The sequence below is a fragment of the Misgurnus anguillicaudatus genome, chromosome 2 (assembly GCF_027580225.2).
Source record: "Misgurnus anguillicaudatus chromosome 2, ASM2758022v2, whole genome shotgun sequence".
NCBI classification, from domain to species: Eukaryota; Metazoa; Chordata; class Actinopteri; order Cypriniformes; family Cobitidae; genus Misgurnus; species Misgurnus anguillicaudatus.
This window is the reverse complement of record NC_073338.2, coordinates 36,769,734-36,795,159: the sequence shown is the minus strand read 5'-3', so window position 1 is coordinate 36,795,159 and position 25,426 is coordinate 36,769,734. Positions and strand designations below refer to the sequence as shown.

The following is a 25,426-nucleotide window of genomic DNA, read 5'->3' as shown; positions in this document are numbered from 1 at the left end:
AAACTTCAACTCTGTAGGGTGTATCTCTTCGTTGAGACTGACACTAGCAGTGGTGTTTGTAGTATAGCTTGTTTGTGTGCCATTAAGTGAGAAACTTTATCATCTGTGAATATGCGCAAAACACAGATGAGTCACATCTTACAGAGACATGTTTTGTATATGTCTCTTAAAGACCCAGGAAACTATTTTAGCTGTTAATTTAAGGGAAAACGAAACTTAAATGTTGTCAGTACAGCAGGTAAGCCACACCTTACAGACACACCCGTTTTGCACATCTCAATCAAAGAACCAGGAACCTATTTCCGCTGGTTAGTTGAGAGAAAACAAACCTAAGTTGTTGTGTCTCTGTCTGGACCTATACTGAATGATCCAGTGACTATTCCCTGTGGACACAGTTACTGTATGAGCTGTATTACAGACTGCTGGAATCAGGAGGGTCAGACAGGAATCTACAGCTGCCCTCAGTGCAGACACTTATTCACTCCAAGACCTGCTTTATATAAGAAAGTGATGTTTGCTGAATTGATGGAGGAACTGAATGAAATGAGTCTCCAACCTTTTCGTCCTGCTCAACGTTACTCTGGACCTGGAGATGTGGAGTGTGACGTCTGTATTGGGAGAAAATGCAAAGCTGTTAAGTCCTGTCTGGAGTGTCTGAACTCTTACTGTCAAAATCACCTTGATCAACATGAATTTTTTTTCCAGGTTAATAGGTACAATCTGATGGATCCAACTAGAGTCAATGAGATGATCTGCCCAAGACATCTACAAACTCTGGAAGTTTACTGCCGTACAGACCAGAAGTGCATTTGTTATCCATGTATGATGGACGAACATAGAAATCATGAAATTGTAACCGTTGCAGCAGAGAGGACTGAGAAGCAGGTATGAACTGAAACAATACACTGGTATCCTATACTAAATGCAAAAAATTATGCTCAATAATAAATGCTGCATAATTGCATTTCATCTTTAAGAAAGGTGGTAAGAAATACAGAGTGGTTCATATCTAATGAATTCACATACGTTTTGTTATCTTACAGAGGCATTTGAGAGAGACGCAAAGAAATTTCCAGCAAAGAATCCAGGAGAGAGAAGATGAGCTTCAGGATCTGAAAGAGACTGTGAGATCTCACCAGGTGGGTTTTAAACAGATCAATCTCCTGACAGTTAAAAGAGCAGTTTGACATTCAGTAAGGTTTTTCCTCCAGTGATAAAGATCTGTGTGATGTATCAGTAAGAGCTGATTTTAATGTGTGTCCTAACAGAGATCAGCACAGACAGCAATAAAGGACAATGAGAGTTTCTTTAATGAACTGATCCGCTCCATTAAGAAAACCCGCTCTGAAGTGACACGGCTGATCAGAGATCAGGAAAAGACTGCAGTGAGTCAAGCTGAAGAACTCTTAAAGCAACTGGAGCAGGAGATTGATGATCTGAAGAGGAGAGATGCTGAACTTGAGCAGCTTTCACATACAGACGATCTCATCCAATTCCTGCAGGTAACAAAACGCAGAAAAACAGTTACCATAATTTCACATTAAACAGATGAAACTACGTTTAACTTAATAGTAATAATAGTTAATCATAATTAAGAATAAATATACACTCAAAAAATAGCAATTTAATTTAATTCTGACACCCATTTTCACACAATTGAATTGATTTATCTGAACATATGCCAAGGGATTGTACTTACAAGTAAAAATGAAATTCATGTTCAAAATTCAATTTGTGTTGAACCAACTAACTTTACTTGCTTTTGTTGGACAGTTTAAAAAAAATAAAAATGTCTTTTTTCTCTACCATGTGTAATGAATGGTGCTGACTGAAAGCATGAGTAACTGCTTGAGTATTGCACACGATAAAGTAAAGGTAAAAGCTGAGTAAAGCTGCATATGTAACCGAGAGGCACTCTTACATCCGACTACGCCACCGGGCTTATCCCTGGAAATCGTTAGACACAGAACCTCAAGTTCAATAATCAATGAAGACAAGAACAGAGACGTGACCTTCAAGTTCAACAATTTTATTGATTATCATTAATAAAATTTCACTAAAATAGATCAGGATTTTTCTGCTTTATTCACAATAATTTTAAAATAAACATTCAATTTAAAATGGGTAAATGTCAGTTCAAATATTAAAATATAACCCACCAGTTATAGTTCCAGGTTAACCAGGCCTGCGCGAAGGAGAAAAGGGCATCAAGGGACAGGAACCCACCGCCTCGAGCACACACACGTGATGCAAATCACACGTTTAAATAAACGTGCAGTGAACAATGCAAATAATTCTACACACTAAACTCAACATCCATGCAGTGCAGAACACCTCATACCACAGGCAGTGGGGAAAACCCAGATGACCCCAAAGAAAAAGAACTCCACGCAGGCTGGCTCCTAAAACACAGAAAAATTGATTAAATTCTCCCCGAGTCACAGTGCTTGAGGTCTTGGCGGTTGGTACAATAAATACAAAATCAAAATAATAAACTAATAGAATGAGTAATTTCCAAAACAATCAATATATAATCAACTTAAATAACACAATTTAATCCTGAGCAAAACAGCAGGGCCTAAGAATCAGAGGTCAAGTTCCACAATGGAAAATCTGTTAAACAAAACAGAAAACAAACCACATTTAATCAATTACATTAACGTTAAATATAAATTACCATAAAATAAAAACAATCATAATATCAAACCCACAATATCATACACATACATTTCCATAACCAATTCATTAAACCACACAATGGTTTCATGAATTACTATACTCGACCTACCCCTTTAACCTACACATACCTCTACGGTAATCCGCAAGTGGAATGAAAGCTTTGCAACTAAATCGCGTCGTACTCAAGTCAGTCAAAATGCTACGTAATGCAGCTCGTTGTTTGCACTTAGCCACAGCCCACAAGCTCTTTCAAATTGGAACCTAACTTCCTGCAATTTACACAAAATAGAGCAGGTAAAGAACCAAAATATCCATACAGCCATTTATAGCCTTAATATCAATGCCATACTCCTACCTTGTTTTAGCGCTTCAGGATCATAACACTGAAATACGACATCCGTGCCTTGCACTTAACAGCTCATGCGCTCGCACAGCAGCTCCCGTTCTGCAATTAATGCAACAAACTACATAGAGCCTAAACATCTCTATACAGATGCTTACAGCATTAATCCGAATATTGTGTTCCTACCTCACTATGGCGCTTCAGGAACACAAACACCGACCGGAAGAAACAGAACGGTCAACACAGCAGGAAGTGACGTACCCTAACAGCCTTTACGCTATTTATAGAGAACACGGAACACGTATACCCCGCCCCATCATTATCACTCGCCCTGCGTTCCAGTTCGTTTTTTTATGAACTTCCCTCGCTAACTTCCCTCAGTCTCGTTCACTCGGATGTACGTCATTGCTTACGTTGTGCAAGTGCCCACTACTGCTAGAACACTTGAAGTGGGTTCAAATGGATCGCCCTAAGCCCTTGATCACATGGAAAGTGGAGACCGCCCCCCTCCATGTGCAAAGCGCGAGTTGCTGAAGTGACGTCACAATCGTGTTGCATTGTGGGATATGAAGCTGCATGGAGGGTACATATGAAGCAGACTCGCTCCCTCGGTCAAAATCGAGGGAGCGAGGGTCTGTCCATACAAACTTCCCTCGTCCACTTGACAAAGTGGAACGCACTTCAAAATGGTGACAGGGATTCCCCCGAGGGGAAGTGCTTAGGGAAGTTTAATAATACCTTACATTTATATAGCGCTGTTCTCAGTACTCAAAGCGCTTTACATATGAACGGGGGAATCTCCTCAACCAACACCAATGTGCAGCATCCACCTGGATGATGCAACAGCAGCCATATTGCGCCAGACCGCTCACCACACACCAGCTTATTAATGGAGAGGAGACCGAGTGATATAGCCAATTAGTATGAGGGATGATTAGTAGGCCAATGGGCAAGTTTGGCCAGGATGCCAGGCACACCCCTACTCTTTTCGAAGGACATCCTGGGATTTTTAATGACCACAGAGAGTCAGGACCTCGGTTTAACGTCTCATCCGAAGGACGGTGCTTTTTTGACAGTATAGTGTCCCCATCACTATACTGGGGTGTTAGGACCCACACAGACCACAGGGTGAGCACCCCCTGTTTGCGAGTGTGTGTCTAAAACTGGAGTGGAACGCACCCCTGGTCACACATACATGCCAGAATGGTGTGAACATACTCATCCTGAACCTATGTGAGACACACTTCACCACTATGGTAACAGAAAACTTCTGAATTTCAACATTACAAAACAATAACCAATAACATGTCCTCATAACTTTCATCTTGCTCAAAAACACACACTTTAGAACTTAATATTTACATTAACTGTCTGTCGTCTTTTGTCATGAGAGCAAAGCATGCTGGAAACTTAGTCATCTTCATAGTTTCATTGAGCGGGCGAAAGGCGCGCGTAAAATTCTAGTCATTCGAGACATTTACGCGTCATGGAAGGGGCTTCTGCGACTCCGCTCACTCCCTGTAATCACGTCCCTACTAGAGCAAGCTCCTGATTTGTTAACGCGGCATGAATATCCGCAGTGCAGATGCCGCGTTCTGTGCGAATTGAGCACTGCCGCAGGAAACGCGAGTGCAGATATCCGTGCCATTGGCACTGCGCCATTTGCACATACCATGCCACAGGATGCCTATTCACGTCTTTGCGTTGACTTAACATGTAAATCACTCACTCTTGCTGCCTCTTCTGCGTCAGGTGTGAATGCCACATTAGAGATCAGATCAGTTTTTGTGGATACCTCAGTGTTTAAGTTGTGTAAGAGCGCCACCAAGTGGATAATAGATGAAATATGGAAATATGGATTTGAGGTAAAAACTCCTCAGGGAAGCCTTTTCTCTTAATTGACAAGACAACTCAACAATGTTTATTGACATGTATCTGGATATCGCCATTAATTGTGCAATTGTTGAACAATTTAAAATATGATTAAAGACTGGTGTTTATTTTCATAAATCAGTACGTAGCAATGGTGGCGCAGTTATACTTAAGCTATGTAATGCGGTCTGAACCGTGGGGTTACCCGGGTATATTATTACAGCTTTGATGCGTTTCAACCAATCAGAATGAAGGAACAGAACTGCCCGTTTTATAACAAACATTTAACTACATTATAATCATCAGAAATATTGACACAATGATGGAAAACGTAGCACAGATAGTGTTAGCGTTACAGTACAACAATTGAGGTCTGTCTCAATTGTAGTGCAATAAAAAAGTGTAGAGATAATAAATCTCTTTTTGCCTTTTCTTATAGCGTTTCCAGTTTCTCTCTGCAGCTCCTGAATCTACAGTCTCATACAACATTGCTGACAGTTCTCTCCTCTCTTTTGTTGATGTGGGAAAATCCTTCTCTCAGCTTAAAGAAACAATAGAGAATTTATGTACAGAAGAGATAGAACGTATTACTGGCAGAGGTAAAGTAGCAGATATTCATCTATTTATGTATATGAATATTTACTCATTGGGAACTTATATTAATTATGTCTGTTTATGTTCTTAGTTTCAAATATTACAATAGTTCGCCCCAATAAACCCAAGACCAGGAAGGAGTTCTTACAATGTAAGATTTATTTGTTGATGGTGACTTTCCTTTATTCCGAGCTCATCTAATTTTCTCCCACATTTCTCCCAAAAAGGGACAAACCCAACCCACTGGGTTGTAACTGAACATATGCTGAGTTATTTCAATGTTTTAACCCATTGTTGGGTCAAATATAAGAAAATGGGGGGTTTAACCCAATGGCTGGGTTCGTCCCTTTTTGAGTTTAATTCTTCATTCAGAGCAGAAGGAAAGTGTACAGTGCCATGCACCCAGTACATTTCATCTTACATTTATTACCCTGTTCATCTGAGTTGACCACATATAAATAAATCTGAGTTATCAAACTGCTCACTAAACTGAAAAAAAATTTATTTGGAAATGTTTGCCTTTGATATTGAAAGGCAAAATATATTTAACCTGCACAGTCTGGTACAAATGTACAAATACAGCATTATAAATAATGAAAAGCATGCAAAACTTCATAACAATTATGCTCTAAACAATATAAATACAGTTGATGAAATTTTTTTTAAACTGCAGCAGTTTCTTATTATCTCCATTAGATTTCCATCAGTTCACACTGGATTTTAACACAGCAAATAAACACATCTATCTGTCTGATGACGACAGAGGGGCTACTTACACTGATGCAGGCCAGCAGTATCCTGATCATCCAGACAGATTTAAATACTGGAGGCAGGTGTTGTGTAAAGAGAGTGTGACTGGACGCTGTTACTGGGAGGTTGGGTGGAGTGGAAGTAATGGTGTGTTAATAACAGTTTCATATAAGACCATCACCAAAGGGAGTAAAGAAAGTGAGTCTTTATTTGGGCATAATAATCAGTCATGGAGTGTGAATTGCTTTCCCTCAAATTACTCCACCTTTTCATCCAGCCATCATCCCCCAATAATGAATTCTTATTTAAGAGCAAGCTATGCAAGTGCTGGAGCATTTTCCAACCAATCCCATGCTATAGTCAGGAGCCAGTCCAACACAGAACCCTTGACATCCTCAGCTGTAAACAACAGTTTAATGACTAAACTCCCTGTGTCCTCCAGTTGCCCTAGAATAGGAGTGTTTGTGGATCACAGGGCAGGAACTCTGTCCTTCTACAGCGTCTCTCACAAAATGGACCTCATCCACAGAGTCCACACCACATTCACTCAACCTCTCTATCCTGGGTTTACTCTTTTTAAAGGAGCCACGGTGATGCTGGTGGGTCATCACACAGAATAGATCAAACAATTTTTTTTAAATGCTGTTATATTTAGGACTATTAGAAATGATTTTACACTTTGTAAAAAAAACATTAACATTGTAAATGAGTAGTGTAAGTCAGTGGCAAAGCTACGGGTGGGCCTGGGCGCACTTTGAGTTGTGGCCACTGATCTATATAAATGACTGGATTGCGCATAGAACGCTTGACGTAACTGCATGAGGTGAAGCCAGCGCAGAGTTCGAGCCGCCCTCTTGGTATACCCTACCGGCAGAGAGCGTCAATAGGTGTGTTCGAGATCATCTGGCGCTGCGCAGACCGATCGGCGAGGTTTGCCGCTTGCAGTCGAGGGAGGAACTGAAGACGGAGCCGTCAAGCCGGACACCTGCTGCTTGCCGTAGTGACGTGTGCGCCGTGTTTCCTTGTTTGTAATCGCAAATGAAGTGACTTAGATGCTGAATTTGACAAAAACAAACCTTTTAATAAAAAGTTGCAACCAGAAACATTTTATATCGAATATTTTAATTGCTGCTTATACTGTATACCCGAAAATAACGGGAAACAAGCATATATTATTAAAATACCAATAGAGTTTGTTATTTTCATTTTTATTTTATTACACGACACAATATAACATATTTAAGGATATGAAAGTGTTTTTCCTGTTTTAAAACATGAATTTATAATGTTTATTAGTGAAACTAAAGGTTGGATTAAACTTGAAACGCACGTGATCGTTGTCATCAATGAGGCGACCAATCAAGTAAAGCTGTTACGTCATCACAACTCCGGGCAGCCGCTCTGGAGGAGCTGCACCGGCTGAGCTAGCCGGCTACTCTCGAAACGCTCTCGCGGTACTTAAAAACCATATGACACAGTCACGTGCCTGCAGCGCCAGCTGAAGTCGGACAAAAGTACTAACCAAAATGCACTGCTTCAAGTCAGCCGCCGATCGGTCTGCGCAGCGCCGCATGAAGTCGAACACACCTATTGACTTCCATTCAAAATCATGATCAAAATTTACCCCCTTTACAGCGTATCAGTTACACAAGGTTAATGTTTAGGATATGTGTACGTTAATTATTTGTTAATTCTGGTGTTATTTGCAATGTTTATGTTTTAATCGGGCAGGATAATGGATTTACAAAAAACCGTTAAGGTGAGTGTGTCTGTTGCATTTGTTAATGACACGGGTATAAATAAAGTTTTTTTGACATTCAGCTACACGGTGACGGTCAGCGTTATTTCTCTAAATAAGTTTAGGTAACTTGTAAGTTTAGATAACATAATTACAAAACCAGCAAATTATTGCATGCACATACGGTACAAAGCATGGTTATTTATTTTGATTTCAGAATGAGCACGTTTATTGTCATTAATACTAAATATGCTGCGGTCTGTCTGCTGATTTGATACTGTAATAAAGATGAATATATAATAACTGATTAAAACGCAAAATGTACAACTTTCAGTAAATAACTATTTACATGCTTTGGATGTTTGTGTTGCAATAATGTACAGGGTAACTTCACATATAAAAACGAAGACGAGTAAAGTGATGTTTTATCATAAAAATCTGACATCGTCCATTGATTTAATAGAACGTTTGGGTATACCAACATGGCGGCGCGGTGGCTTCACAAGTGTGACGTCATGCGCAATCCAGTCATTTATATAGATCAGTGGTTGTGGCCCATCCAATCAGAAGGCCATTTTCCAGACAAATGTGTAAATAATTTAACAAAAATAAATAATAGTACTACGAATAGACGTCTTATCACACTATAATTTCATATATGTAATAAAATTATAAATATAATTAAAATATAAAATATAAGTGCAAGTTTGCATGTTTAGGAAGTTTCGCAGTTTTCTTTTACCCTATTGGTGCACACCCTTGTCAACATGAAACGTTGAATATGATTCGTCAGTCATTGTTAGTTCCGCCTACGCACAATTGAACTAAATTTGAAAATAGCGAGTCGCAAATCATCACGTTTAACACCTTTCCACGATGACATCTGCTGTTGTCTGTTTACTTTTGGAGACAGAGAGTATACATCACTAATGGAAATGTTGGATTACTGAGGACATCTTTTCAAACGTCGTCAAAATGAAACGAACACTTATTACTTGGATAATGACTTCATGCTGTGTCAAAGACTGTTCTTCACCACATACTGTATAAAAAACATATAACGTTACGCTCATCGATGATAAATGCTCGTCTGAGAAATGTATTTCTGCTTTTCTTTGCGCGAAGGGACATATTATGATCAAAGATATTGGACTTTGTTATTATGATCAAGACTTTCTCCATCTTTAACCAGAAGCCCCGTCTCAGACTAATACAGTAGGACATCTAAAGGTGAGTTCGGACATTTTCGTAATGTTTATAGTGGTGTCATTACTATTTACAGTTTATAGTCAGGAGTATTACTCCAGTCAACTATAGGGAATGTTTATGTACGTCACCGCAGTGTTGCATTATGGGACGTGGGCGCCATGTTTAGAGTCCCCGCCGACCGCTATGACATTTGATTGTGCGTGTGTTCAGTTAAAAACTAGGTAAAATTGAAGAACGGAAGAAATCGAGAAGTTGAAAGAAAAAGAGAAGGGACCCTATCGGGAGAAACTAAATGCTATTGCCAAAAAACTTTATTTGGACAAATAAACAACATAGATCCATGATTTAGCAGCCCAAGACTGGATTACGGATCCAGACGCACTACCTCCGCTTACATCTGGCCAATTACCTTGTTTTTGCAGGACTTTATTAACACTTTGCAGGAGTTTAAGAGCCATAAATCCCTTCAAACTTATAGTAAGATGACACTTCTTCTTTTGAAGTCTTATGACGGTTGGCAAACCAGCTATTTACTGACAATGTGTTAATACCTACGTATCTTAATGATTCTATAAAAGACTTTCTCCGTTGTATTCTGTGCGATGAATCAACACATGTTCATAAGATAGCACTTCTGTTTTGGCCAAGTTATTAAAACAAACAAAATGCTAAATATTTAGCTAACTTTATGTTATTTAAAGAGTCACAAGCAGTGGGTTTGAGCAGTTGCATTTAATAAAAAATATTTGTTACAATCGTCAAAATGGTCTAAATATTAACTTTTATTACTCATGTGGTTAGGGTGATCAGAAATGAATGAATGAATCAATCAATCAATAACTTACATTTACAAGTTAGTTTGACAGTGTTAGCATAAAAACAAGACAAGTTAAGTAGTTCTGCTTTTATTAATCACAAATTACTGAATGACTGAAAATGCAGCGAACACACTCTCGCTGATGTAGGGATTTTTTTGAAAAGTAGACGTTGTTCTCCTAATTGCAGCAGGCAAACCACGCGATCCGGGGTCTTTTCGTCAGCTCCTGCACCGGCTTCCCTTGTTTTTTCCACGAATAAAAGCTGAAAAAACGTATTCCGTTGTCCAGTTTCCTCCCTGAACGATCGCGTGACCTGCTTGATCGAGCAGTACTGACCAAACATATCGAAGTTTATTAAAATCTCGACAGAAAATACAAAAACAACCTCCAACACGTGAACTCAAATACAGCGGGATAGGATGCGATCCTGCAAATATGGCGGATTACCCATAATGCAACAGCGCGTGACGTCGTCTTCTTCTTCTTCTCTTGATTTTATTGGCGGTTGGCAAACAACTTTCGGGTGCATTTACCGCCACCCACTGATCTGGAGTGTGGACTAAAGATCTATACTAACATTAACTGTTTTAGAGAAAAAAACAAAAAAAACAAAACAATAATAATAATATACATACTATAATTACACATCATTCTTTTTAATTCCTCAGACTCTATTAATTAATCTTGTTTTTCCTAAATATTTGTATAGGAGATCCCAACTCTTGCCCCAGGAGACTTTACCAAAATATTACTAATGTCTTGTTCTCCATTTTGCCTTACACCATTTTTTAACTCTTCTCTCTCTAAATCATACTTCTTGCAAGCGCGTGACGTCAACTCCACATTCCCTATTTAGGGGGGCAGATTCTGTGTTGTGTCATAGGCTGTATTATTTACTGTTGTTGGAATAAAATGTACACTTAAATGACAACACATGCAATTTTGTATTGCGCCATGTTGTTTGATGGCCATTTTCTCATTAAATAACAATCTCTCAAACGAGTTCTTTAGTAAAATCAAATCACCAACGTTACCTGTTGAATCTGTCGTATGACGCTTTCACGTCATGCTGTTGAGGAATGACATCATTGTTCGGAACTATGTTCACGTAACGTAAATAACGTAAAAATTTATTCCTTTACTAATTCAGTTTATATTGAGTTCTGTGTTTTCAAGTGGATTAATAATTTGGTGTGGCACTGCCCATAGACTGTATAAAACAGGCACAACCCCACCTGCCCATATACTGTAGACAAGCTACTGTTGGTTATTTATAAGTTGTTTATAATTTTGGCTTAGATAGCGTGCACACCAAACTTTTATTATATTTATTTTTTCCAAAGTTAGTTTTTTAGGTTACGAGCACACATGTTTATTTAATTGTTTATTTCTTTAAATGTAATAATGCACTTATTTTGTTCAAATGTTACAAATGATTATAAAATATTTGTTTATGAACATTTTGTGAGATTTAAAAAAAATCTGGTTTAAATAAAAAATTTTGTATGAAGTTTATTGCTTATTGATCTCGTTACATAGATTTCTCTCGATGTAACGTTACGATGTAATGTGACCACTCATCATGTTGTGTAACCAATTAAAGCAACTGTTAAATTAAAATTTAAGTTATTAATTTCTGTGGTTGAAATATGAATATTCTGATAGGGTATGCTTTAGTGAATGGTAGTTTTAAAACATTTTTATAAGTTGCATGTGACTTAAATTAGCATGGTTAAAATTAGCATGGTTATACTATACAGTTAAAAACAAAAAAACGTGGTTACTGTAGTAAAACCATGGTTTTGCTGATAGCAATTAATGCACCAAACAACCATGGTTATTACACTTTAAAGGGCCATTTCATTGATAGAAACATTCATCTTTATTAAAAAAGTGGGTAATATTTCTATTCGAAATGTAACATAAATTTAGAATTGTGTGCCTATTTGACAGAGAAAAGACAGATCATGACTTTAGGGCACATTGTATGAAAAACTACAACTCCCACAAGCACCACTATGCACAGCTCTGCAAGCCATTGCCATTAATCGGAACACCACTCAGATATGCTATTGTGTACTGTACATAAATGCCACGTTAGTATAACAAAGAAAATAGCCGCCACTGTGTCTGACAGACACCAATCATGACTTACTTTTAAACGTGATGTTACATTGTGTTACACACAATAACACTCTGGCCTGGTGTGTAGCAAAGTCTTATTCAAACAGTAACGTGCGGTTTCAGATCCGCAGTACAAATGCCTTTTCAAGTACTTAAAAAAGGTTATGCATATTAACTGTATATTTAGTTTTACCAATGTTCTTTTTGTCTCTTGTTTACTGTTATTAAATCTGTGTTATATCGGGCTCATTGCTTTCACAATATAGACATGAAAAACACGGCTCAGATATGCTATTGTGTACATAAATGCCACCTTAGTATAACAAAGAAAATAGAAACACTCACTTTATAGTCAGACGTATGTTTATCCCTGCATCCTGCACACAAACGCGTCCACCGCATAATATCTCCACAGACGCGCTGGCTCAGCGCTTGTGCTCGTAAGCCGAAACACATCTCTGAAATAAACGCCCAAACACGCGCAAAGTAGCTCTCTTGCCCGGAAACATTCACCAAACAAACGTCCATATCCTGATATGATGCGGAAATGTTATACAGAAAACACACAGCAAGAGTACAGCCACTATTAGTCCGTCCAAACTATAGCCAGTCCGGGCTTCTCTACGCAGCAGAGGCTGAGGGTTGCGGCGTCTTTCCTGGGCTTCTTTACGCAGCCGAAGCCCAGGCTTTTTTTAAGCCCAGGCTCCGGCCTACTCCTTGGGCTTTTGTTCCTCCATCTGGCTCAGTTCTTTGTTGTATTGTGGCTCATAAAGGTGCAATGAACAGCTGATTAGAGCATCACGCTTGCGAAATCACCCTCTTCTATATCATATCGATTACCTTCCGCTATTATTGTAACATGAAAGTCTGGCTCGCTCCACAACGTCTGTTTAGCTTAGCTTAGCATGTTTAGCTTAGCTTAGCGGCTGATTTTTTCCCCCGTCTGTGTTCGTATATTTTTGTAAGTCCCACCCACTGATCTGTAATAGGTCTGTAGCGTGAGTGGGTCCCACCCATAGCCCCCACCTTGGAAAAATGAGGAATGAGTGTCTGTAGATTTTCACCGTCAACCAAGATACAGCAGTTCCTTCTTTCAATGATGCAAAATGATGATTTTTACATCATTTAAAGGAAGACCATTCAAAAACATGACTGGGGTTGTAACTGTACAAAGCTTAATGCAAATCGGTGAAGTGTCCCTTTAACCACAAAGAAAAACATGGTTAAATTCGTAAGGGCAAAATAAGTCTGTTACTACAAAAATGAAGACAACTCTGAAATTATACAAATAGGTGAGATGATTTCTTAAAAATTCAAAAGAAATGCAAATGTTTTGTTTCTAACCAATTAATTGCAGAGAACTTGTGATCAGTGGTTGACAACAGGCAGCCCACAGGCCTAAAATGGCCCCCCAGCAATAATATCTGGCCCGCAGCCAGATGAAAAGGTGATTTTCAATGCTATATGAGCTACATGAGCACATAGCTAAAGTCAACACTTTTACTGAGGAAACTGCAGTTTACCAACGCCTTCTGGTTCAAAAGAGCCTGTTTACTCACAAACTTAACCAATCGTGTCAACGTATAGGGCGGGACTTTTCCTGTTATACTATATTCATATAATTAACTATGATGAAAAAAAAATTAAAACAATTAAGTCATTCATTTAAAAAATTTTCATAAGTTAAAGTATTTTATATTGAATGCTTAGTTTATCTGTCATTTACTGCCATAATCACAAATTACATTTTTGTCATTTTTTATGGTTATGACTACTTTGACGCTCTTAAGGTGCATTGTGTAATTTTTATGTGTAATTTTTAGAAAGATTTCTTTGACAGAAATGCAATATTATATACATAACTATATTATCAGTATAAAAACCACATAATGAACTGTAATGTTTTTATTAGAAGAGTCGTTTTTTTATTTAAATACACTGCAAGAACTACAGTACAGTTTAGGGCTACTGTTTCTTTTACATGTTTGTCCTGTGCCGGTGTCATGAGCAATTCGGTCCGGTCCCCCCTGGCAATTCGGTCTCCCCTAGGACCTCGATTGGTACCTAGCACTAATGCCTGTTCAAATATCTCGTCTGCGTTAGCAGTTTAGCAAGCTAATTACGTTGTACAAAATAGAAGCATACAATTTAAAAAAAATAAAAGTTAACAAAAAATTATATAATAAACTTATATTCATGTTGCAGACACGTCAGTACTTTTGTGTCATCATCTGGTTTACAAAAACAATACTTTTATTTTTGTAAATTATAAACATACCTTACGAAATGTATTTTTTTAAATAGTAAAAGTGTAGTAAACATGGCTTATAAATTATGATTTTATTGTGTGATTTAGTTATGTAGTAATCATGTTTTTTTAAGTAATTTATTAACTTTACACAGTACAAAAGTAGAAAGGGTACAGTATAATAATCTAAATAATAAAATGACACAAGAAATGTGTAGATCTCCCACCTATAGCCTCATTAATTATATACTACATGAAACATATCATTTAAAAGACATCAATTGTAATTTTAACAATGATCTACATAAATCATAACGCGATTTTGTAGGAATTGTAGTAAGGTGCTAAAAAACTACACATAAGGAGATTTTTCAGCCAGTGGAATCACGCGGGGGTCCTAAGGGGGCAGAATTGCCAGGGGGACCGAATTGCTCATGACACCGGCATTTTAAAAATTGAGGAGTGGGCTGTTGGCAATCTCACTAGATGACGCTAAAATTTACACACACCACCTTTAATCTAAAAATTTGATTATGCGACTTTAGTCTGGATTTTACATGCGGGATCACACATTATGATTTGAAAAATGTAAATATAAATTATTAATATAAATTATAAATTAAAAAGTATTGGGCAAATATTGTGTTTAAGGGAATATAGCTAAAAACGTATTGTTTGTGTGCCATTAAGTGAGAAACTTTATATTCTGTGAATATGCACAAAACATAGATGAGCCACACCTAACAGAGACATGTTTTGTATATGTATCTTAAACAAAGAGCCATGAAACTATTCTTGCTGTACATTTACGAGAAATGGAAACTTAGGTGTTGTCAGCAAGTAAGCCACACCTTACAGACACAGCTGTTTTGCACACGTATCATGCAGAAAAACCATAAACCTATTTCAGCTGGTTAGTTGAGAGAAAACAAACCTTAAGTGTTGCCAAGTTGTTGTGTCTCTGTTTGGACCTATACTGAATCATCCAGTGACTATTCCCTGTGGAAACTGTATTACAAACTGCTGGAATCAGGAGGATCAGACGGGAGTCTACAGCAGCCCTCAGTGCAGACACATCTTCACTCCAAGACCTGCTTTATATAAGAAAGTGATGTTTGCCGAATTAGTGGAGGAACTGAATGAAATGAGTCTCCAACCTATTCGTCCTGCTCAACATTACTCTGGGCCTGGAGATGTGGAGTGTGACGTCTGTACTAGAAGAAAATACAAAGCTGTCAAATCCTGTCTAGAGTGTCTGAACTCTTACTGTCAATATCACCTTGATCATCATGAATTCTTTTTCCAGGTTAATAGGCACAATCTGATGGAGCCAACGAGACGACTCCACGAGATGATCTGCCCAAAACATAAAAAATATCTGGAAATCTACTGCCGTACAGACCAGAAGTGCATTTGTTATCCATGTATGATGGACGAACATAGAAATCATGAAATTGTAACAGTTGCAGCAGCGAGGACTGAGAAGCAGGTATGAAATAAAACCATACATGCTAATATACTAAAGATTATGCTAAATAATAAATGCTGCATAATTGCATTTTACTTTTTTATCAAGGTCTTGTTAAAATTAACTCACTGCACGCATTTAACTTACTGTTTTTGTTATCTTACAGAGGCATTTGAGAGAGACACAATGGACTGTTCAGCAGAAACTCCATGAGAGGGAGAATGAGCTTCTGGAGCTGAGAGGGGCTATAAGCTCTCATAAGGTGAGTTTTAAACAGATTAGTGATGCACCGATGTATCGGCCACCGATATTTATCGGCCGATTTTTGATGAATTTGAAACCATCGGCATATCGGCAATAGCACGAGAAAGGCCGATACCGATTGTTTATTAATTAACTGCATAAAGAAATTCATTATATGTAAAAAAAAATGAGTTGATGTTGTTAATAAAATAAATGCTGAATAGCAAAAACCACCTTTGAAGATTGTCATGCTGTCTTATTATATTTGTTTTAGCTTAATTTGTGCCTCTCTTATTATGTTGGTCAGTTGAATGTTAATTAGATCCAATCCATGTTCAGTAAAAATAATTTGATGCAGAAATAAACTAGCTAATAGACCAACTGTATAGTATTGTATACAAGTGTTTAATATCGGTATCGGCATCGGTATCGGCCAGAAGTCGTCTGTTTAAATCGGAATCGGTATCGGCCCAAAAAAATCCTATCGGTGCATCCCTAAAACAGATCAAAATCTGCTGACAGCTGGAGGAGCAGTCATTCAGTTAGGGTGCTCTTCACAGGCTGTGTGATGTACCAGTAAGAGCTGATTATAATGTGTGTCCTAACAGAGATCTGCACAGACAGCAGTGGAAAACAGTGCAAGGTTCTTTAATGAGCTGATCCGCTCCATTGAGAGACGTCGCTCTGAGGTGACACAGCTGATCAGAGATCAGGAAAACACTGCAGTGAATCAAGCTGAAGGACTTATTAAGCAACTAGAGGACGAGATTTCTAATCTGAGGAGGAGAAATGATGAGCTTCAGCAGCTTTCATACACAAGAAATATCCAATTTCTGCAGGTAACAGAACTCTGAAATACTGGACAGTGACCATAATTACACATTCATAGTTAACCAAGAGCTGAAATAAAAGTATGTTTCTATTTAATAAAATATAAAAAAATGTTTATGCATAGGTAAATGACAATTACTAGAACAGCTGTTTGCAAAAGTCCTGAGGTTAGGTCCAGAAAAACCATTATTGCAAATATTGCAAGAGTGACATAATAAGCTGATTGTAATGCAATATAGTGAACAAAGTATAAAAATAATGAAGATCTTTGTATGTTTTCTTCTGTAGAGTTTCCAGTCTCTGTCTGCAGCTCCTGAATCTAAAGTCTCACACAACATTGCTGACAGCTCTCGGCTCTCTTTTGTTGATGAGGGAAAATCTTTCTCTGAGCTGAAAGAAAAAATTGAGGTTTTATGTATAGAAGAGATAGAAAAGATATCTGATAGAGGTAAAGTAGAAGATATTCAACAATTTTTAAAAGTAAGCTTAAATATATATATATATATCCCAGACAGCAGACGACTCTGGGCCGGATCCGCTCCGGATCTGTGCCAAAGTCAACAGCTCTGGCGCTGATCCGGTGCAGATCCGGCCCAGGGTCTACAGTGTATATATAGTGTATATATAGACCCCTTAAAAGTTTGTAAACATTGTAACGTCTCCAGGTGGGCGGGGCTTAGCTGGAGGCAAAAAGAGCCGCGGACACAATGTTGAAAGCTTTGTTTAATGTCTAAGCTAGCACGTTATAGGAGGGATTTATTAAACATGGATGCAGAAGAAGGTTAGGACCTGTCCGAATATGTACAGTCACTGATTTTGCGGGAGAGTGACAGGTTTTGGATATTTCCTAGACTAGACAACATTTGAATTACTTTTGGGTGGTTTGGGGAATTTTGTCCAGGCTTATTGTCCAATGTAACCTATTGCTGGGCTAACTATGGATTAGCAATGTGGATTATTGTGTAGACCATTCAAAGGATGGCACATACATGTATGTTTGTTTAACATTTAAGCTAAACAATAGCCCTGCAGGTTGGCGACTTTTCACCTATAAAACAGAAACTTGCTGATTTGTACTAAATAAAACCAACACACCAGTACATATGCATAGATTATTTTACCTAATATGAAGTGTGCATTGCAAACACGAGCATTATTTATGATCGTCTCCGTCCAGTCTGTACGCCGTATTGCATTGAAGCACAATTGTCTTCTTGTTTCTTTGAAGCATCTGCCGGGATCCTCTGAATGTCTCTGAATGTCTGCCGGGATCCGGTAAAACTTTAGTTTTAAACCAAAAGTGCTGTTCCTTCTATTCTGGCAGCCAAAACACAACAAGATGACATTTTAAAGTCAAAACCTTTTAGCGCGGCTGCTATGAGTTCCAACTTATCGTCGCTGTCCGATGAAACTCACGTATGTTCATTTTGCCGATTTTGAGATTTTTCGACAGATTGAATGTCCAGGTTAATTTCCATATACAGTATGCGTCACATACCTAAATAGCCAATGAAAACTTGTGAAATTATGTCATCTGATTTTCACGTACCCGTTTGGTGTCAAAGCTGTCAATCACGCCGCATATCTTCCGCCTGTGAAGCATCTCGCCGGTCTCGTAAAGTTTCATCGAAGCTCAGCACTGGACATAGCCGAATAAACATGACAATGACTTTCCTTCGAGGTAAACGTTTCCCCCGGATGCCAGACTAACATCTAGGAGTTACTTAATTACGGTAGGACTGTGCAAACAAAGTATCTGTCTAGCATTGGTGTTATACGCTGGGGATTTCCCCACCACTTTGTGAAAGCATTTGGTTAAAATGTTCTGAAAAATCAAGCGATGCTTAAGACTGGTTTTGTGGTCCAGGGTCACATATGTTGCGTTGTATGCTGATGGTGTGTTTTCTTGTACATATGTAATGAAATTCATTGTAATCATTTATTAAACGCGCTGCTGTTTTCTACGTTGTGGTGCTTTGGCATTGTTCGGTTGAGCTGGTGTTGCAGGGACTTTGTCAGTGTATTGATTCATTGTCCCTTCAAAGCTTGCAAGAGACATTTAATACACTTATAATTAATATTAAATAAAGTAAGCGTATTTAACTAAGACGTAGGCTATTTAATAAACTGAGCGTATTCATCTGTCAATACGAAACGCGATTTTGGCCATTCTAATTAATGATCGGAAGAACGCGTATCGATCACAGTTACTGTAAAATATGCACGCATGTCCATTTAAACTCAATTTTGGTCAAATGTGGATTATATCATTACACTGGCAAGAATATGGTTACATGTAAATATGCCATACCAAGTATGACAACGCTACATTCAACTGCTTTTGATATACGGTGTTTTTTTCACTTCCTGAAAAGTAACCGTTTTGGACATACGTGAGTTTCATCGGGCAGCGACGTTATGTTTTGCCTTCAGCTAGAGTGGTGACGTCACAGCGACATAGGCGATTAAGAGGTCTATACACTTATGTAATTTATATTAATTATGTCTGTTTATGTTCTTAGTTTCAAATATATCAATTGTTCGCCCCAATGTACCCAGGACCAGGAAGGAGTTCTTACAATGTAAGGGTCTATAACACACACACACACACACTCAAAAAAATAAAAAGTTGGATTTACTTAAAAAAACTTCGTCAAGTGGGTTCCACATAGCTTTGTTAAGTAATGTCAACAAATAAAATGTAAGTTGTATTTACTAAAAAAGTTTGTGTAAAATTGACAATTTAAATGTTGCATGGACTGAAGAAATCCTAGTAAAGTCATTATTATGAAACATTTAATTAATGATGTTCTAAAATATATCAGAACAAGTTCATTGACTCATACTTGGTCACTTATTACTCATGTACCTAACTAATGGTGCTACACTTTTGCAAGAGGGTGCCAGAACAACAATTTACCCATAATACAGTGCAGCATCATCAGCCAATGAGATGCAAGTCTGTATTGGTTTTATTAATCTGTTACTTTTACGCAACAATGTTATATTGGCTGAACAAATAATTTTGAAATAAAGCTGACAAGACACAGTCTTTTGTTGAAATTACTAGTTAAAGTAATTATATGCAGTTACTTGTGTTTGTTAAGTAAAGTGAACAAGAAATTATTTAGTAAAACTGTCTCCAACCAAGTTCATACACACACATGTTTGTTGTTGTTTCACTGATACTGTCTTTTATCATTTTATTTTCATACTTTATAAATGATCAATTTATAATTTTTAACTATTACATTAATAAATCATACATTATTTACAAACCAGTTATTTGGGAGTTTATAAGATGATTTAGAAAGTGTAAGTAAATGATTAATAATATATTTAAATGTAGCACATCATATTATTTAGACATAGTAATACTTGGTGTGTTAATAAATGCTTTATTAACTGTATTCCTATTGTAATTCATGATTAATTCAGGTAGTTATAAAACATTTAGTAGATGTCAGTTAACTTTTTTGGTGAGTTTTAAAATGTAATACTAAACACAATGCCAAACTTAATAACAATGATGCATTAACAGATAAACAAAGGGAAATTGATTATAATTTCTGTTTAACTACAGCAATTTGTTTTTTATTCCCACAGATTCCAGTCAGTTCACGCTGGATTCAAACACAGTAAATCATAACCTCCATCTGTCTGATGAGAACAGAGCGGCTACTTACACTAATACAAACCAACAGTATCCTGATCATCCAGAAAGATTTGATTACTGTCCTCAGGTGTTGTGTAAAGAGAGTGTGACTGGGCGCTGTTACTGGGAGGTTGAGTGGAATGGGAGTAATGGTGTGTTAATATCAATGTCATATAAGACCATCAGCAGGAAGAATCGTGAAAATGAGTCTTTACTTGGACATAATAATCTGTCCTGTGGAGTGTACTGCTGCCCCTTCAGTCACTCCACAATCCCCATAGCTGATTTTAAAGCGGGCACTATGAGTGCAGAAGTCTATCCCAATCAATATCAGGCTATAGCTAAAAATACAGATTTGACAGTGGGCAGGTCAATGGGAAACCCACCTGTGCACAGTAGTCAAACAAAGAAAGTCCCTGTGGCTTCCAGTTGCCCTAGAATAGGAGTGTATGTGGATCACAGTGCAGGAACTCTGTCCTTCTACAGCGTCTCTGACACAATGATCCTTATCGACAGAGTTCAGGCCACATTTACTCAGCCTCTCTATCCTGGGTTTTATGTTTTTAAAGGATCCACAGTGAAGCTGCGTCATCACACAGAATAGATCATACAGAGATCATACAGATAATACTGTTATATTCAAGGTTAAAGTAACGATTGAAAATTATTTTACACTTCTTAATTAATTGTATTAATCCCAGGTTGATTTATTAACTATAAGACGACGTAGACAGTTAGTTTACATTATTTTTATGGTTTAAAGGTGCAGTGTGTACATTTTAGCGGCATCTAGTGGTGAGGTTGCAAATTGCAACCAACAGCTCAGTTCACAGCTCACCCCTTGCTTTTGAAACGCATAGAGAAGCTACGGTAGCCGCCAAAGGACAAACATGTCTTTATTTGAGACAACTTAGTAAAAAAAGATTTCCGTTAAGAGCTTCTGTAGAAACATGGCGGCACAAAATGGCAACTTCCATGTAAGGGGACCCTCAGTGTATGTAGGTAAAAACATCTCATTCTAAGGTAATAACAACAATACAGTTAATTATGAAAGGTCTTTATACACCACTGATAATATAGTTTTGTATATTACAGGCATGAAAATCCCTCACCTTTCGGCGAAATTCGCCGTTTTGAAGCCAAAAAAGGTGACCCACGTGAATCATCTAGATTCGATGAGAAAACATTTTTTTTGGGGGGGGGGGGGGGTGCGCGCGTTGTTTTTAGACGCGCCCTTCGCTGTCATCCAAAAATTATCCCACCCAATAGATTTTTTTTAGTTCATGCTGCGTTTCAAAACCCGAGAGGCAGGCAGGTGACATCAAAGTATCACGAGAGTGAATCGAGAAGCCATAAGGAAGTCTGCTTTCGAACGGCTCTCGCGCTACTGTGATGTCATCCGCATTTCTGTGTTCTTCGTCATACAAGCTTGTTGAAGATGCGTAGAGCGACTGCCTTCGGGACTTAAAGTCAACACAAAACGCTGTAAAACTATCATTGTGGAATTGTAAGGCATCAACCAATTAAAACAACATATCTACACAGACTGACACTGCAAAGTGACCTAAAATATTTTTGTTGGAATGGATTGGAACGAATTATGGACGTACCCCTCGCTTGTAAGTCATTGGTCTACGGCTGTAAGTACTATGGTGAAACTGCAAAATATTGCATGAAATGCTGTAATAAGAACATACTATTATTAATACTGCTAATAAGAAAGTTTACAGTAACATTTAAGCGATTTTAGACTATTTGAGCGACAAAGATGCTAAAGTGAACTGTTTTCAGTGCGCATACGCGCACAAACTCAAAAGCCCACGCCCAACGCGCGTTTCAAAAATCAAGCAAAGCAAACGCATATTTTTTTGGGCTTGACAGGAGATATACGCACAAACTATATTGTAATAGCACAGTCTCTGCAAGTATTCTCATAAAAGCAGTCGTTTATAAGTGAGCAGTTGATCGTGTGTCAGTGATCGCTTCTCCGTTGTTAAAGGGACAGTTCGTCTCGTTTGAGTCATTATGTTTATCAAACTACAAAAGACAAAAGGAAAATCACTTTTATAGCTTTAAAAAGATTAATTATATTTAATTTATAGAATAAAAACAGTGTTATGTTAATTTGATACTGTTTTTTCAACCTAATCAATACTGTTAGATCTTACTTTATTTGTAACTTTGTTCTTTTCTATTTTATATGCTTGTAATGTCTTGATTTGTTCTTATTTTATTTTCCCACATCACTTTTTTTGCTTATCTGAAAATAATTCAACCCATGACTCAAAAAACATAATTTAATTCATTTAACCAGTACTATATTGTAAAATTAATTCATTTTAAATTAGATGTAGGCCTTCAGGTCCACCCTATTGCAAGGCCAACTTAAAATTGTATGGCCTTGCGACTGATGGTCAGATTATGGCAAAATAAAATTATTGCAGATTTAAAATAGTAAGGGAGTGCTACTTGTTACAGCTTTCCACATTTATCAGCCCATTTAATTAAACATGGTTTCTGTCACTAGTTAAATGTTTACATTTTAAATTTGAAAGAATTAAATAATTGAAATAATGGTCATAATGTATTTTTTGCGTATGTTATGGTGTGCAATTTGTTTCTGCGCACATGGAGGGATGTTGCATTCCTTCCTTCTTTTTTGTCCTTGGCCAATCACATGCCTGAAGAATAAATAAGTTAAGTTACAGCATGTTCCCTAATGAGGCCATAATATTTATTCTGGGGGGGGTCCTCCCACCTCGCGGCCCCATCAGAGGCCACATCGCCCCTCGAGCGCCCTTCTCACCTTTTTCACCCCTGACCCGTTTTCATGCCTGATATTATTTTGCATTTCTGTCAAGAGATTCTCCTAAAAATTACACACTGCACCTTTAATTGTATAGTAGGTGTGTCGAAGTATATATTCCTTGCACATTGATAAAAATTTGGGGTGAGCAACCTTTAGCTACTTACATTACAAGTTAAACTCTTAAAACTATATTTAAAGTAATCTTTTTAGTTATTTTAACATTACGATTATTTTCCATTACGATTACTTTATATGAAGAAATCCATAAATGCAACGCAAACAGTCAGATCTCATTCAAATATAAACCGGAACATGATGCAGAGCATGATGCAGTCGGTCACGTCAGCCAATAGCACTTCACATTCTTAGCCAACATAATGATGCAACAAGACACACAAGAGCCAATGGTATTTCACAATCAAAGTTAACGTATCATCGCTTTTCTGGTGGCAGTTTTTGAATTAGTGTACACCAGATCTAATATCTACAGGGAAATGTGATCACTTTTGCTCTTTTCTTCATAAAAAAACGATAGTTTTACCTCGGTAAACTTGAAATATTTGAAGTACTTTTTAAAAAATAGTTGTGACTGCTTTGTAAGCTGGGTTTTATACTGTATCATATATAAATAAATGGGTACGTTATTTGCCATAAATGCCTGAATAGTCTTATGTGTAGTATAAATACAATTAATCATGGCAGTTTAAATTGAAAATCATATCCCAAATTCAAAGCATGTCATCATAGCAAAATTATACCCCAAAATATAATTTCATATCCTAATATATTAAGTTTCACCTGTTGCCTGTAGAGGCGCTAATTTAGTAAACGCCTCTGTTGGTCGTATTTGATGAAAGGTGCAGACGACCACATTGGTCGTATGAGTTGTACTTGTTGCGCAAAACAGTCTGATTGTGATGAACTTTAAAAAAGTTATTATACAGAAAGAGAATAAAAGAAGATTTAGGTAAACCCTTAATGGCCCCCTCAAAGTCTGGACCTCAAACCGATCAAGCAAATTTGGTGCGATTGAAGAAAAAGGAAATAATTTGGCTTGAGTTGCAGAATGCATGGAATAGCATTATTGATGAAGTTCAGAGGATATATAGTGACACTTTGCCAAAGAGATGTACTGCTGTAATTGCTGCAAAAGGTGGACAAACGAAATATTAAAGTTCAAAGTGGGTAAAAACAGTATGACTCAATTCATCTAATATTTGTTGTGCTCAAAGTAAACATCATTACAAAATAAAATCATGTTTTGAAGGCGTAAAGACTGTTTTGTTTGTTCTTAGTACTTTAAAGCGAACAGGTTGTGTTTTGATCAGGTACATTTCACATTAGGGATGTCTGCACAATTATTAAGCAAAAAATGCCAGACAAACGCTTGACAAGCATGAGTTTTAACAAATCCGTATGACAGTAAACACATTTTCAAGTCTAACCATTATGTTTCAAAAATGTTTCGGTACTACGATTTCTGAGTAAATAAAAAAAGTCAACGTTAATTCGTCAACGTGTTTTTATCCAGAAAAACAGGAGCTCCACCATGTAGTTGTATGTATTTATCTGTTTTATGTACATCTGTTGATGTACACTCCAACGGCCAGTGAGCGGTCTAACCTAAGCTGTGTCTGAAACTGCTCCCTTTCTCAACTCTATCTCACAAGAATTTGTACATATTTTTTGAGTTGGCTAATTCGTATTAATTCATTCCACATTCATAAGTTTTGGTACAATTTGCCTTGACCCCTGTGACGTTGGGGTTAGGTGCAGGGTTAGGGGTTCGGTTTCATTGTTGTAGTTTTTTCATGAGAATCGTATGATTTTGCACAATTAACTTCGTATGAATTTATATCAACTCGTAAAATATGTACGATTTCATGTGAGATCAGGCTGCCTATATAGTGCACTATATCGCGCGTCTGGTATTTTGTAGTGGTGTCCGAAACCTGAGTGAACAACTAATTCCCTACATTCATTCACTACTTTTTACCCATAATGCACTCTGATTCTGAGTGTACATTGAGTGTAGAAAATGTGAA

General features: G+C 37.5%; 1 protein-coding gene across 1 annotated transcript; it reads left to right on the top strand.

Annotated features, from left to right (window-relative positions):
- The first annotated feature begins 510 nt into the window (after positions 1-510).
- Positions 511-21,796, top strand: LOC129443406 (tripartite motif-containing protein 16-like). The gene is made up of 7 exons (XM_073858293.1): positions 511-606; positions 706-885; positions 1,044-1,139; positions 1,269-1,502; positions 17,206-17,365; positions 19,440-19,499; positions 20,524-21,796. Exons 1-7 carry the CDS (start codon positions 511-513, stop codon positions 21,174-21,176), a joined length of 1,479 nt encoding a protein of 492 aa, XP_073714394.1. The 3' UTR covers positions 21,177-21,796.
- The last annotated feature ends 3,630 nt before the right edge of the window (positions 21,797-25,426 follow it).